At 44.1% G+C, this 16,142-nt stretch overlaps 1 protein-coding gene across 2 annotated transcripts in view; it reads right to left on the bottom strand.

Moving 5' to 3' along the window:
- Positions 1–10,888: 10,888 nt before the first annotated feature.
- The window catches only part of SLC26A9 (solute carrier family 26 member 9), a 30,423-nt gene continuing 25,169 nt past the window's right edge, over positions 10,889–16,142 (bottom strand). Inside the window, exons 19-21 of one of the 2 annotated variants that reach the window (XM_063709043.1) lie at positions 15,131–15,202; positions 13,200–13,243; positions 10,890–13,022 (exon numbers count right to left, since the gene is read on the bottom strand). In XM_063709043.1, the coding sequence (XP_063565113.1) occupies positions 12,764–13,022; positions 13,200–13,243; positions 15,131–15,202 (375 nt within the window). In that variant the 3' untranslated portion in view covers positions 10,890–12,763. Of the gene's footprint in view, positions 13,244–15,130; positions 15,203–16,142 lie in introns of both variants that reach the window. The other variant, XM_063709047.1, reaches the window with a different exon arrangement.

Genomic DNA, 16,142 nt, shown 5'->3' with positions numbered 1-16,142 from the left:
ACTCCACTGTCAATATTAGACAGATCAACAAGACAGAAAATTAACAAGGATATCCAGTACTTGAACTCAGCTCTGGACCAAGTAGACCTAATAGACATCTACAGAACTCTCCACCCCAAATCAACAGAATATACATTCTTCTCAGCATCACCTCACACTTATTCTAAAATTGACCACATAATTGGAAGTAAAACACTCATCAGCAAATGTAAAATAATAGAAATCACAACAAACTGTCTCTTAGACCACAGTGCAATCAAATTAGAACTCAGGATTAAGAAACTCACTCTAAACCACACAACTACATGGAAACTGAACAACTTGCTCCTGAATGACTACTGGGTAAATAATGAAATGAAGGCAGAAATGAAGATGTTCTTTGAAACCAATGAGAACAAAGACACAATGTACCAGAATCTCTGGGACACATTTAAGACAGCGTGTAGAGGGAAATTTATAGCACTAAATGCCCACAAGAGAAAGCAGGAAAGATCTAAAATTGACACCCTAGCATCACAATTAAAAGAACTGGAGAAGCAAGAGCAAACACATTCAAAAGCTAGCGGAAGACAAGAAATAACTAAGATCAGAGCAGAACTGAAGGAGATAGAGACACAAAAATCCCTTCAAAAAATCAATGAATCCAGGAGCTGGTTTTTTGAAAAGGGAACAAAATAGATAGAATGCTAGCAAGACTAATAAAGAAGAAAAGAGAGAAGACTCAAATAGATGCAATAAAAAATGATAAATGGGATATCACCACCAATCCCACAGAAATACAAACTACCATCAGAGAATACTATAAACATCTCTATGCAAATAAATTAGAAAATCTAGAAGAAATGGATAAATTCCTGGACACATACACCCTCCCAAGGCTAAACCAGGAAGAAGTCAAATCTCTGAATAGACCAATAACAGGTTCTGAAATTGAGGCAATAATTAATAGCCTACCAACCAAAAAAAGTCCAGGACTAGATGGATTCACAGCTGAATTCTACCAGAGGTACAAAGAGGAGCTGGTACCATTCCTTCTGAAATTGTTCCAATGAAGAGAAAAAGAGGGAATCCTCCCTAACTCGTTTTATGAGGCCAGCATCATCCTGATACCAAAGCCTGGCAGAGACACAACAAAAAAAGAGAATTTTGGGTCAATATCCCTGATGAACATCAATGTGAAAATCCTCAATAAAATACTGGCAAACCGAATCCAGCAGCACTTCAAAAAGCTTATCCACCAGGATCAAGTCAGCTTCATCCCTGGGATGCAAGACTGGTTCAGCATACCCAAATCAATAAATGTAATCCATCACATAAACAGAACCAATGACAAAAACCACATGATTATCTCAATAGATGTAGGAAAGGCCTTTGACAAAATTCAACAGCCCTGCATGCTAAAAACTCTCAATAAACTAGGTATTGATGGATGTATCTCAAAATAATAAGAGCTATTTATGACAAACCCACAGTCAATATCATAGTGAATGGGCAAAAACTGGAAGCATTCCCTTTGAAAACCGGCACACGACAAGGATGCCCTCTCTCACCACTCCTATTCAACATAATGTTGGAAGTTCTGGCCAGGGCAATCAGGCAGGAGAAAGAAATAAAAGGTATTCAATTAGGAAAAGAGGAAGTCAAATTGTCTCTCTTTGCAGACGACATGATTTTATATTTAGAAAACCACGTTGTCTCAGCCCAAAATCTCCTTTAAGCTGATAAGCAACTTCAGCAAAGTCTCAGGATACAAAGTCAATGTGCAAAAATCACAAGCATTCCTATACACCAATAGCAGACAAACAGCCAAATCATGAGTGAACTCTCATTCACAATTGCTACAAAGATAATAAAATACCTAGGAATCCAACTTACGAGGGATGTGAAGGAACTCTTCAAGGAGAACTACAAACCATTGCTCAATGAAATAAAAGAGGACACAAACAAGTGGAAGAACATTCCATGCTCATGGATAGGAAGAATCATTATTGTGAAAATGGCCATACTGCCCAAAGTAATTTATAGATTCAGTGCTATCCCCATCAAGCTACCACTGACTATCTTCACAGAATTGGAAAAAACTACTTTAAAGTTCATATGGAGCCAAAAAAGGGCCTGCATAGCCAAAACAATCCTAAGCAAAAGGAACAAAGTTTGAGGCATCATGCTACCTGACTTCAAACTATACTTCAAGGCTGCAGTAACCAAAACTGCATGGTATTGGTACCAAAACAGATATATAGACCAATGGAACAGAACAGAGGCCTCAGAAACAACACCACACATCTACAACCATCTGATCTTTGACAAACCTGACAAAAGCAAGCACTGGGAAAGGATTCTCTATTTAATAAATGGTGCTGGGAAAACTGGCTAGCCATATGTAGAAAGCTGAAACTGGATCCCTTCCTTACACCTTATACAAAAATTAACTCAAGATGGGTTAAAGACTTAAATGTAAGACCTAAAACCATAAAAACCCTAGAAGAAAACCTAGGCAATACTATTCAGGATGTAGGCATGGAAAAAGACTTCATGACTAAAACACCAAAAGCAATGGCAACAAAAGCCAAAATAGATAAATGGGATCTAATTAAACTAAGGGATTTTGCATGCAAAAGAAACTATCAGCAGAGCGAACAGGCAACCTACAGAATGGGAGAAAATTTTTGCAATCTATCCATCTGACAAAGGTCTAATATCCAGAATCTACAAAGAACTTAAACAAACAAACAACCCCATCAAAAAGTGGGCAAAGGATATGAACAGACACTTCTCAAAAGAAGACATTTATGCATCCAACAGACATATGAAAAAACGCTCATCATCACTGGTCATTAGAGAAATGCAAATCAAAACCACAATGAGATACCATCATGCCCGTTAGAATGGCGATCATTAAAAAGTCAGGAAACAACAGATGCTGGAAAGGATGTGGAGAAATAGAAAAGCTTTTACACTGTTGGTGGGAGTGTAAATTAGTTCAACCATTGTGGAATACAGTGTGGCGATTCCTCAAGGATGTAGAACTAGAAACATCATTTGACCCAGCAATCCCATTACTGGGTATATACCCAAAGGATTATAAATCATGCTGCTATAAAGACATATGCACATGCATGTTTATTGTGGCACTATTCACAATAGCAAAGACTTGGAACCAACCCAAATGTCCATAATAATATAGTGGATAAAGAAAATGTGGCACATATACACCATGGAATACTATGCAGCCATAAAAAAGGATGAGTTCATGTCCTTTGTAGGGATATGGATGAAGCTGGAAACCGTCATTCTCAGCAAACTATCACAAGGACAGAAAACCAAACACTGCATGTTCTCACTCATAAGTGGGAATTGAACAATGAGAACACATGGACACAGGGAGGGGAACATCACACACCAGGGCCTGTCGGGGGGTGGGGGGTGGGGGAGGGATAGCATTAGGAGAACTACCTAATATAAATGACGAATTGATGGGGGCAGCCAACCAACATGGCACATGTATACCTATGTAACAACCCTGCACTTTGTGCACATGTACCCCAGAACTTAATGTATAGTAATAATAAAGAATGTCTACTGTCTTCACTATTATTTAACATTGTTTTGCAGGTACTAGTCAAGGCAACTAGATAAGAGAAAAAATTATAGGTATAAAATTTGGAAAGGAGGTACAATTATAATTATTTGCAGACAGAATGTATAGCTGAAAAAGCTGAAGCAATCAAAAGCAAAACTACTAACATTGTAAGAGAATTCAGTAAGTAGTCTGGATGCACAATTAATAATTGATAGCCTTTATGTATGTAAACAACAACAACCAGTTAGAAAATACAATAAAAGAAATTCCATTTATAAAGGCAGTAAAAAATATTTAGGGTTAAACTTAAGACATGTGTAAGTGCTGGCTGGGCATGGTGGCTCACGCCTGTAATCCCAACACTTTGGGAGGCTGAGGCGGGCAGATCACTTGAGGTCAGGAGTTCGAGACCAGCTTGCCCAATATAATGAAACCCCAGTCTCTACTAAAAATACAAAAATTAGCTGGGTATGGTGGTGCATGCCTGTAGTCCCAGCTACTCCGGAAGGCTGAGAGAGGAGAATCGCTTGAACCTGGGATATGGAGATTGCAGTGAGCCGAGATCACACCACTGCACCCCAGCCTGGGCGACAGAGCGAGATTCTGTCTCCAAAAAAAAGAAGTGTGTAAGAGGTATATGGAAACACTTCTGAAATTATCAAAAGAAGACTTAAACAAATGGGAAGAAATACCATATTCTTAAATTAAAAAAACCTACAGTGGTCCCCCACTTATCTGTGGGTGACATATTCCATCTACCCCCAATAGATGCCTGAAACCTTGTATAGTACAAAACCTTGTTTATAGTATTTTTTTGCTGCATATATATATATATATATACACATATATATATGTACATACATATTTTTTTGAGACGGAGTCTCGCTCTGTCGCCCAGGCTGGAGTGCACTGGCGTGATCTCGGCTCACTGCAAGCTGCATCTCCCAGGTTCACGCCATTCTCCTGCCTCAGCCTCCCGAGTAGCTGGGACTACAGGTACCCGCCACCATGCCTGGCTAATTTTTTTTTTTTTTTTGTATTTTTAGTAGAGATGGGTTTTCACCGTGTTAGCCAGCATGGTCTCGATCTCCCAATCTCGTGATCCACCCACCTCAGCCTCCCAAGGTGCTGGGATTACAGGCGTGAGCCACCGTGCCTGGCCTTTTTGCTGTACATATTATACATACCTATGATAAAGTTTAATTTACAAATTAGGCATAGTAATATATTAACGACTAATAATAAAATAGACCCATTATAACAATATACCAGCATCACAATGCTTGTACTTTGGGGTTGTTATTATTAATTATTATTATTATTATTTGAGATGTAGTCTCCTTCTGTCACCGGGCTAGAGTGCAGTGGCGCGATCTGGGCTCACCGCAACCTCCGCCTCCTGGGTTCAAGCAATTCTCCTGCCTCAGCCTCCTGAGTAGCTGGGACTACAGCCGTGCACCACCACGCCCAGCTATTTTTGTATTTTTAGTAGAGACCAGGTTTCACCATGTTGGCCAGGATGGTCTTGATCTCTTGCCCTTATGATCCGCCTGCCTCGGCCTCCCAAAGTGCTGGGATTACAGGCATGAGCCACTATGCCTGGCCTATTTTGGAGCTATTACTAAGTAAAATAGGGGTTACTTGAACACAAGCACTGTGATACCGTGACAGTTAATTTGATAACTGAGATGCTACTCAGTGACTAATGAGCACATAGTGTATAAGCATGGATATGCTGGACAAAGGGGTGATTCACATTCCAGGCAGAACTACAGCAGGATGGTGCAAGATTTCATCATGCTACCCAGAACAGCATGAATTTTAAACTTATGAATTGTGTATTTCTGAAATTTTCCATTTAATATTTTTCAGACCAGGGTTGACTGCGGGTAACTGAAACTGTGGAAAGTGAAACCCACAGTTTCAGTTATCCGCAGTAAGGACTGACCTTCCTCTATATCTTGTAGGGTTCATCCTCACCTAGAACATAAAGATGTACTTGGGGGCTATTATAGATGTACTTTGGGGCTAACATAAAGATGTTTTAGGCTTATAGCTTTTGCTTTCTTATTAAATTTTCATAGGTTTTCTTGAATAGATGTTTCTTCATTTGCTGTTTGCCCTTGGGACTATTTCTCGAGGCTTTATTTTATTTTATTTTATTTTAGTAATTTTCACCAGTTTCACAGGGGAGCTGGTCAGTGGAACTCCTCACATTGTCATGACACTTCTGCAGTGTGCCCTCCTCTGGGGGCCAGTAGCCACTACACCTTTCCAGAACTCAGATGTTGGGATGACAACATCAAGGGAAACCAAGGATGTTGGGAATTCCAAGATCAAGGTGCTGGCAGATTTGATGTTGGTGAGAGTCCTCTTCCTCGTCCATAGATAGCTGTCATTTCACTGTAACCTCACATGGCAGAGGGTGAGATATCTCTGGGTCTCTTTTATAAGGGCACTAATCCCATTCATGAGGACTCTACCCTCATGACCTAATCACTTCCCAAAAGCCCTTAATACCATCACCTTGGGGGTTAGGATTTCAACATATGAATTTTGGGGCAACACACACAGTCTCTAGCAACTAGAAAGCCTTTCTAATTCTCTCTCTCTCTCATCATCGTTGGTATGAGCTCAATTCTTGTTTTTAATGGTTTAAAATTCATCCTTGTATTTAATTATTTTGGTGCTTAAATTGCGCGTAGAGACCACTTTGATCTGGTTCCTGTGACCTTGTGACATACTCCCATCAATTTTTTGGAACAATTCCTTGCTTTCTGGTATAAAAATATGTTCCAGACTTATCTTGTATCCAATCCTATCCCCGCCTTGGAATCAACCATTTCTTTTAAGAAGTTCTGTCTCCTTTTAGAAAGGAATGGTGTTAGAAGCTGAAATCTGGGTACTAGATTTGTTCCTTTTTACTGGGTGTCATTACTTCTTGGAACTTTCAGCAGTCAGCACTAGGAAATATATCCATGTACACACCATTGTTCTGGAGGCTGGGAAGTCCAGGATCAAGTTGCTGGCAGATTCGATGTCTAGTTAGGGCCCTCTTCATGCATTGCTTAACAATGGAGACACATTCTGAGAAAAGTCTCTTTAGGTGATTTTGTCATTGTGTGAACCTCATAGAGTGTACTTACACAAACCTAGATGGTATAGCCTACTATACACCTTGACTACATGGTGTAGCCTATTGCTCCAAGGCTAGAAGCCTGTACAGCATGTTACTGTACTGCATACTATAATACAATGCTAAGTATTTGTGTATCTAAACACAGCAAAAAGTACAATAAAAATACAGTGTTATAACCTTATGGGATCCCATTGTATATGCGATTGTCATTGACTGAAACATTGTTATGTGGCCCAGGGCTACATACCCGTACATACAAATGTACATACACACATATATACATATTCATACATATACATGTGCACATAAACAGGCACACAAACATTCATATACAATTTTGAGGAAATTGTAGAAAAAGGCGAGAAGCGAGTGTTCTTAGTTATAGTAGGATGCCTATTAGGACTGGTAAATGTAGAGGGTGTGCTGGGATTGGAGAATCATCATTTTGCAATCATCGTAGTATTGATAGGATCAGACAAGAATTGTCAATGGATACTTAACCTAGGGGAAATTTTAATGAGCAGCAGAATATTTGCATGGTCTTAAAGTGTGTCCTCACAAACTATAAGTTGCAAGGGAGAAAAAAAACAACCCCAGTAATCATACAGTGGAGAAATCGGGCAATACCCCCGACTGAGTAATCAAAATTAATTTCACCTATGGGAGACTGGTGGCCATTATGTGCTTCCAGATGTGTTAGGCAGAAAAAGACAGAGCATTTCCTGGAGTATTCTGGGAGAAAATGCAAAACCTCAGTATAATCATGAGGAAATATCAGACAAATGCAAAATGAGGAATACAAAGAAAGGGTGGGTGAACCACAATCTTAGAAAAATGTCAATGCTGTAAAAGATAAAGATGAGTTGTAGACATGTTCCAGATAACAGGACACTAAAACACATGCAACTAAATTCAGGACCTGGCCGGGCATGGTGGCTCATGCCTGTAATCCCAGCACTTTGGGAGGCTGAGGCAAGAGGATTGCTTGAGCTGAGGAGTTTGAGACCAGCTTGGGGAACATGGAGAAATCCTATCTCTACAAAAAATACCAAAAATTAGCCAGGAGTAGTGGTGTGCACCTATGGTCCAAGCTACCTGGGAGGGTGAGGTGGGAGGATCACCTGGCCCCAGAGGTTGAGGCTACATTGAGCTGTGATAGCTCCACTGCGCTCCAGCCTGGGCGATGGAGTGAGACCCCGTCTCAATAAATAAATGAAAAAAAAGAAAATAAATTCAATACCTGACTTTAGATTAAATCCTGTGCTGGAGAGAAAAAATGCTTCATTAGATAAACTGACAAAATTGGCATATGGATGGTAGATTAGATAAAAGTATTGGATCAATGTAAATGCATTAAGTTGATAACTGTACTGTGATTATGTAAGACACTATCTCTCAGGAAATACGCATTGAAGTATTTAAAGTTAAAGGACTTTATCCTCAAATGCCTCAGAAAAAAGTTATGCATGTCCACAGAGAGAAAGAAAAGAGACATAAGCCAGTGGTGGTGGCTCATGCCTGTAATCCCAGCACTTTAGGAGGCCGAGGCGAGCAGATCACCGGAGGTCAGGAGTTCGAGACCAGCCTGGCCAACATGGTGAAGCCCTGTCTCTACTAAAAATACAAAAAAATTAGCCAGGCGCGGTGGCAGGCGCCTGTAATCCCAGCTATTCAGGAGGCTGAGGCAGGGAGAATCGCTTGAACCCAGGAGGCAGAGGTTGCAGTGAGCTGAGGTCACACCATTGCACTCCAGCCTGGGCGACAAGAGCGAGACTGTCTAAAAAAAAAAAAAGAAAACAGAGACAATGAAAGAGTAAATGATAAAGCAAATGGGGTAAAATGTTAACCATAAGTGAACCAGATTAAAGAGCATACAGTGTTTTTTATGTGATTTTTTTTTCTTTTTGAAAACAGGGTCTTGCTCTGTTGCCCAGGCTGGAGTGCAGTGATGCGATCGTAGCTCATTGTAATCTCAAATCCCTGGACTCAAGTGATCCTCTTGTCTCACCCTTCCTGGTAGCTAGGACTATAGGCATGTGCCATCGTGCACAGTTAATTTTTAAAAATTTTAAATTGTCTCTGTAGAAATGGGGGGTAGGGGTGGGGATCTCCTTTTGTTGCTCAGGCTGGTCTCAAACTCCTGGCCTCAAATGATCTTCCTGCCTTGGTCTCCCAAAGTGCTGGTATTACAGGTGTGAGTCACTGCATCCAGCCTCCTGTGATACTTTTAGTTTTGCAACTTTTTATTCGTTTGAAATTATTTCCAAGTAAAAAGTTTGTTTAAAAAAACCTCTTATTTAAACAGAAATCTTTGTTGAAGGAGAAGTGTTTACTTCCAGCTCTGGAAGTAAGAAGTAACTCGCATAATTCTAAAGAATCTGCTTTCATGTTATGCAATTTAGAGACAGAAGGTCTTAGTGTCATCTTGTTGGATCTACCATGTAGAGCAGGAGCTCCTCTGACAACATCCCTGGCAGGTGGTTAGCTTACCTCTTCTTGGGCATGTTCAGGGATTCACAGTCTTAAAATGACCCCATTCCAGTCTAGAATGGTGAGATGGCTGTCTTACAAATGCTTCTATACTACCTCAATATACGACTAATGCCATGTTGTAGTTAGACAACTACATAGGTTACAGTGGGTTTGGAAGATGAAAGGCTAAAGAAATGTACCCAATTCAGATGCTACTTATGTGCCACTCAAAACCCTCCTACTAAGCCTCTGTTGGAATAATGGTTCTGGGTGGTCTTATCTGCCAGCCCCTCCCAGGAGCCATGCCATACCTCTTCCTTCCTGCAGGTGCATCACTGATGCCCTGGCATGGGTCACCTTGGGAACTGCTCTGCACGCATATCCGTGCATCCTACATTTGTTGAAGAGTTAATACCCATAGGGCCATCCTTGATCAATGGACTATGGGTGTGATGGTTAAATGTTTCTCTAGGACAGTTTGCAGATGCTTCTCACAGGGCTCCTGGGAAGGACTGGCGGGGTAGAGCCCCACTTGCCTTTCACAGTGGCTCTTTCTTGTGTTGGCTTTCTCTGCCTCCCTGTTTTCACTCTTGCCCATCACTCCTCTCCCTGAAATCATTGCCTGAATAGCCCATGCAGACTTTTGTCTCAGGTTCTGCATCCAGGGGGAATCAGGCTAAGATAGCATCATTAGAAAAAAAGTCTAAAACTCCTATGAGAGGGATGCTAATTGCTCATTTACCCAAATCCCACAGCTCAGCTGAATAGCAGGTAAAGCAAGATTAGTTTATCTTAAATAAATATCATTTTGGGACTCATTGACTTCTCTGCCTCTGCAGCGTATCCTCTTCCTTCAACTGTTTCTCCTTCTTCTAGTTCTCCCCATTTTTTTTTTTTTAAGAGATGGGGTCGCACTATGGGTTGGCCAGACTGGTGTTGAACTCCTGGCTTCAAGCAATCCTTTAAATCTCCAGAGTTTTGGGATTACAGGTGTGAGCCACTGTGCCTGGCCCTGTGTATCTCCATACCATTGACCATTCATCTCCCTTCCCTCTTTGTTTTGTCTAATCTCTGGTCCTTCATCTCTTTCCACTTCATCCTCTTTCTGTCTCCTTTATGCCTTTGCTTTTTGTTTTTCATGATTCCTCTTATCTTCTTCCCTTTCTGATTGCTGGTAAACACAGTTGACAGTCAACCTAGCTTGTATGACACTTGAATCCCATGGCTTTGCTCTCCTTGCGTTGTCTCACAAACAGGGGAGCGAAAGGTGGGATTAGATTGTGTGCTGCCCCACACTAAGGATTATGAAGGGTTTGCTAAGTAACGATGGGATTGGCCCTTAATAGGCATCCCATGAATGTGAAAGAATTAGTGAGTGAAAGGTATGCAGAGGGATGATGGGGCTTTGACATCCCCTATAGCCACAAAAATCCAGAGTTGGCTCTGGATACTGGTCCTGGGTGTGTGGACCCCTCAGCCCAATCTTCTCTCCCCAGTTTCTGTTCTTTAGCTGGATCGTGGAAGTTTATGCATTCCCAGGATGGAAGATCGAACCTGGAGAGGAGCTGGGAGACCTACAGAGAAATCTGAGTCCTCGTTGCTTCCCCCGCCCGGGATAATGCAAAGCAAGGCCAGGTCTCTGTGGAGGTGACTTGTTTTGCTTTTCTATAAAACCACCCAAACGTGTGCATTTGTTCACAATTCAAATCCAGTTTATTACCAAAATGAACAAAAGGAGAATGAGGCTTAAATTAAATAAATTATGCAAATATCTCAAGAGATAAGGTTCCCAGTCCTCCCTGGGAATTATATTATCACAGGTCAGTATCACTAAGAACATTCAAAAGCATTGAAATTCTGCATTATTTCACTACTTTGCCTCCATCTTTCCTGCTTCAACCAGGTCCAGAAGAGTGTTCTTTTCCAAATATTCCAGCAGAGATGTTTTCTTCAATGTCTTCCCTCTGCCTCATGTGTTTCCAATCTTACCTCCACAGTGGGCTCTGCAACCCTCAGATATGTTGCAGATCTCTCCCTGAGCCTCAACTCCAGGTCACTGGGTCAACAATCTCCTTCAGTTCTGAGGCTGGTCTGGGGGTTAATGATTACTTGGGGGTTAAGGATCACTTCATCAAGTCCTCAGGGGATCTAGATACTTGGTTCAAAGGGGACTCTGACTTGGAATGTCCTGAGGCTCTGTGACCTTCTCCCACCTCCTGGGCCTGAGCTGGACTTGGAAGGAGGTGGAGTAGGGGAGAGTGAGTTGTCATTGGCTAAGGCTCTTGTCCTCCTGGAATTTGGCACTTCGGGTGCTGGGCACGGTGAATCCCAGATAACATTGTCCTTCGCCTTCCAAGTTTTGAGTTCCATTGGCAGCCAGATGGCATAATGAATTCACAGAAAAGCAATGCTCCTGGGCCAAGAATGTGTTGGCTCTTGGCCAGCACCCCCTCCTTTAACTCTAAGAAGACTTGTTAGCTGACCAGCTCACTCAACACACAGACACACAATGCAGGTCTGGCTGAAGTTAGAAATGGGGATGTTTTCCTAGGCTGGGCCAGCCCAACCTGTTAGGGAAGGGGTTGTTAAGCTGAAGAAGCTTGAGAAAAGCAGTGATGAGAGGCCAGAAGATTTTCTGTGCATTTCCACTGAAATTTTACAAAACACTTACACGTGGAACCTATTTATTTTCAAGTCAACAGTGGGGTTCCTCTCAATACCTCCTTGTACATATGGGGAACTTAACCCCTATTTTCATCTTCATAGGAGAAGATGGCCTCAGGTCCTAAGGGTGTTAAAGAATCTTCCTGTGGAGGAAGACCCAATCTGGATCAGCCCCTTTCCACATCTGCATGCAGTTAGGGGATGCAGCGGATCCCTGGAGGACTTCCGCCTTTGCCTGCAGAAGGACCCCACTGTGTCTCTGGGCCACAAGCTGATAAGGAAGAGTTAACATGATTGGCTCTTTGCCAAGTAAAGAAGGATAAGGCAGATTTACCAAAGGTAGGCATTTCCCTGATGGGCCCTGGGGTCAAGGGGGACTGTCTGGGCCCAGGTCCCTTCCGTTTTCCCTGTGTTGGTACTAGCACCCTCTTCCCCTCTGAGTCTCTGGGTGCAAAGAGGAATTCCCAAAAGTTTTGTGCAGAATAACTGGTATCTATTACTAGGATGCCAGATGATTCTGCCAGCTACCCATCCCCCTCTTTGGGGTTTCTAGCCAGCCTCCAGGGGAAGGGAGCAGCCTCTGAGGGCAGTGATGTTTCAGGAGGCTGAGGCAGAACCTTAGTGGGCTGTCCCCGGGGAGGTAGCTCTGGTGGTCTCGACGGTCCTGGCCACTGTCCAGGCTAGAGTCTGATGTGCTTGCTGACAGCAGTGGTGGTTTGGGCAGCCTTGGGGATGATGGGGGGGGGGGCGCATAGTTACCAAGGCCTAGACTCCTGGGTGTGGAGAGCACATGGTCCCTGGGTGCAGAGCTGCCAGAGACAGAGTTGAGGCAGCTGGGGAAGGCAAGCCAGAGTCCTAACCAAGTTTATCCCTGTGTCCCGTGACAGCCTGACACCATCTGACACCTAGCCGTGTGGGCTCTGGGACACTTTTTGAAGCTTGTACAGCAGGCCAGCACAGTTGTACTTGTCCTTCTGTTTTTGGCTCACTCGTAAAAGCTGGAAGTCAAGGTGTCCTTCAGCTGCCAAGGACAGGGCAGAGGTGGGTGGGGTGGAGTGAGCAGGAGGCTTGTCCATTGCGGCCAGGGCCTGACGGGTGACGAGTGGGCTCACCAGACTCTCACTCCTGTAAGGGTAGCACCCCCCTGCTGCTGAGAGGCTCTCTCTGGAGATGCGGGGAGGGAAGGAGGGGAGGAGAGAGGGGGAGAGGAGAGAGGAACCTAAGCTCTGGGGGATGCACTTTCCTCTGCCCGACACCCCCTGTGACCCCAGGCTCATCCTTTATGGAAGTCCCAAGTGCCAGGCACTCTGTAGGCAGCATGAGGACTGGCTGAGCCCTCACAGGGCGGTCAGGGTCTCTGCGTGAAACATGCTCCCGAACATCTCCTGCAGGAACCACAGGAAAGAAGTGCGAGGGGAAGAGAGAGGTTAGACCAGTTGGGGTCACAGTGGCTGCAACCAAGAGGTGACCCTAGGAACCCCTGGGCAGAATGAGGCACCATGTGTGCCTGTGTGTGTGTGTGTGCGTGTGTGCGAGAGTGTGTGTGAACAGGGGAGAGGCAGGGTCAGCCTAGAAGGTGAATCAGTCCAGGGTGGCAGGAGCAGGTGCTGAAATCTACATGTGAATCACCTCCTGTGTGCTGTGTGACCTTCCACGTGTCCCTCGCCCCCTAATAGCTTCACTTTCCTCATTGGGTAAAATGAGTGTTGGCAGTAGACAAGCTCTGAAGTCCTTTCTCACGTTGATAAGCTATTTTGGTCCTATCCAGGCTTTTTGGAATGTGCTGGAGATTCCAAGAGGGCACAGAAATCAGTCTGCCAAATCTTTGTGGCTCCAGCTCTATTTTCTAATCTGTCCCACCTGCCATCAGCACTGTGAGAGACGGATTCAGAGCACCATGGAGCTCAATGTCAAAAAGAATGGGAAGAGGCACAAAGAGAGACACTACTTCTCATAGACCCAAAGCCAGATTTCTCCAAACCTAGTCATCTGGTTTCTTTTAATTCAGGGCATTGGTGGGGTGGTGTTAATCCAGGGGCCCTATGGGGATGGTGATCCCTCATATCCACATACCTTTTAGGTTTTGTTTTGTTTGTTTGTTTTTGAGACGGTCTAGCTCTGTCACCCAAGCTGGAGTGCAGTGGCACGATCTCGGCTCACTGCAACCTCTGCCTCCCAGGTTCAAGTGACTCTCATGCCTCAGACTTCTGAGTAGCTGGGACTACAGGCATGCACCACTATGCCTGGCTAATTTTTGTGCTTTTAGTAGAGACGGGGTTTTGCCATGTTGGCCAGGCTGGTCTCAAACTCCTGACCTCAGGTGATCCGCCCACCTCAGCCTCCCAAAGTGCTGGGATTACAGGTGTGAACCATTGCACCCAGCCACATATCTTTTAGTTCTTAAGGCTTGTCCACATGCAATAATAATTCATTTGTAGACCCAGAATCCATCTATTCTACCATAACGTAAGTTTCTAAAAGGCAGAGGCCTTTGTTTTGCTCACTGCTATGTGCCCATCCTGAACTGCATCAGGCAAACAGTAGGTACGCCATAAATACCTGCTGAATTAATGAAAGAACAAGTGACTGCCCTGCCAATCTTGTGTGGTGGATGGCACAGGTATTATCTATGTTTCCTCTAATTTCACAGACGATAAAAACTAGGGCCCAGGGTGTATGTGGCTTGCTCAGGGTCACGTGGGTGATGTGTTGGAGAATAAGAATAGATACTAGTTCTCTAGGACTTGGTCCAGTGACTCACCCTCTCCCCACGATGCCTTTCAGGGAGTGAGAAGAATGAAAACAAAGGCCAGGCATCGTGGCTTATGCCTGTAATCCAGGCACTTAGGAGACCGAGGCAGGCAGATTGCTTGAGATCGGAAGTTAGAGATCAGCCCAGCCAACATGGTGAAAAGCTGTCTCTACTAAAAATACAAAAATTAGCTGGGCGCAGGCCTGAAGTCCCAGCTACTTGGGAGGCTGAGGCAGGAGAACCGCTGGAACCCGGGAGGCAGAGGTTGCAGTGAGCCGAGATCATGCCACTGCATTCCAGTCTGGGTGATAGAGTGAGACTTTGTCTTAAATAAAAAGAAAAAAAGAAAAGAAAAGAAAAAGAAAAAGAAACAAAGATGACCACAAATCTTTGTGGCCTTGAATGTGACTGCTCTGGGCTGGAGGTGAGACAGCTGAGTGAACGCCTTGTATTTGACAGCGACCCCATCCTTCCCCTCCTCGCCCTGCTCCCACCCTCACAGCCCGTTCCCTCAGCTCACCTGCTCTAAGTCCCAGTAGCTGCGGATGTCCTCCTCTGAGTCGTACAAGGAGAGCTCAGCATCCCCTGGAGCCTGGAAGGGAGGAAGCCAGTGCAGAATGAGCTTCAGTGACTGAACAGCAAAGTTGTTGCATGGTGGCAGGAAAAGGGACAGGTGGCCGGCTCTGGTTGGATGCTGCTTCCTGACACATGACTTATCCTCTTGCCCCTTCCCTTACCTGCCTCACAAAAACAGCACGGCTGTGGTCTTCCCCCTTATACCAGACAGGTGTGTATCGCGATCCTCCCTCCTTTGTGGGCCGTTAGAGGCAGGGAAGGTTTTACTCAGCTTAGAAAAACTATTGGCTAGCTGCCTGACCTTGGGGAATTCCTGTCCTCCTGGGAATCTATTTTCTAATCTGTTAAAGTCTGATAACCAGCCTCACTTTGCCTGCTTTGTCCCTCACAATGCTGTTGAAAAGGTGTGTGTTTATGTGTGTGATTTGTATCTGTGAATGTAGTCTATAATATGTAAGTATATATTATATAAAATATAAATTATTTATAAGTCTATGACTAATCAAGTGTACATACCAACTAGAGTAGCTGAACATGATTAGGGCACTAACAACTAATGCAGCTCCCTCCAGAATCTCCCTCTTTGCTCTGTGGACAAATTCACGAAGTAGGAAAGCCCGTTGTTTCCCCAGGGTTTCCCTCTAGGCATGGAAGGCAGGAGCCAGCGCCCTGTGTGTTCCTGGGCAGTCTTTCAGCACTTAGAACAGATGGTTTCACCTTCATCAGTCTCTTAAGGCAAAGAGCAAATCATTGCTCTAGGGCCAGAAAAGCCTTTCTTATGACCCACAGAGGGCAGGGGAGGTTTTTACCCAGGGCTGTGGCACAACCAGAGTCTTGGGAGGCCAAGGGCAGGAGCTGAGCTGGGAGGGGACCCTGAGGGCTAGAGATGACTGGGGATCTGGGCAGGGACCCCAAGGGGGTAGGCTTTTTCTGACTCCCCAGTCTTCTGGAGTTTT

The sequence above is a fragment of the Gorilla gorilla genome, chromosome 1, assembly GCF_029281585.2.
Source record: "Gorilla gorilla gorilla isolate KB3781 chromosome 1, NHGRI_mGorGor1-v2.1_pri, whole genome shotgun sequence".
Lineage (NCBI taxonomy): Eukaryota > Metazoa > Chordata > Mammalia > Primates > Hominidae > Gorilla > Gorilla gorilla.
This window is presented reverse-complemented; position numbering and strand designations above follow the sequence as displayed.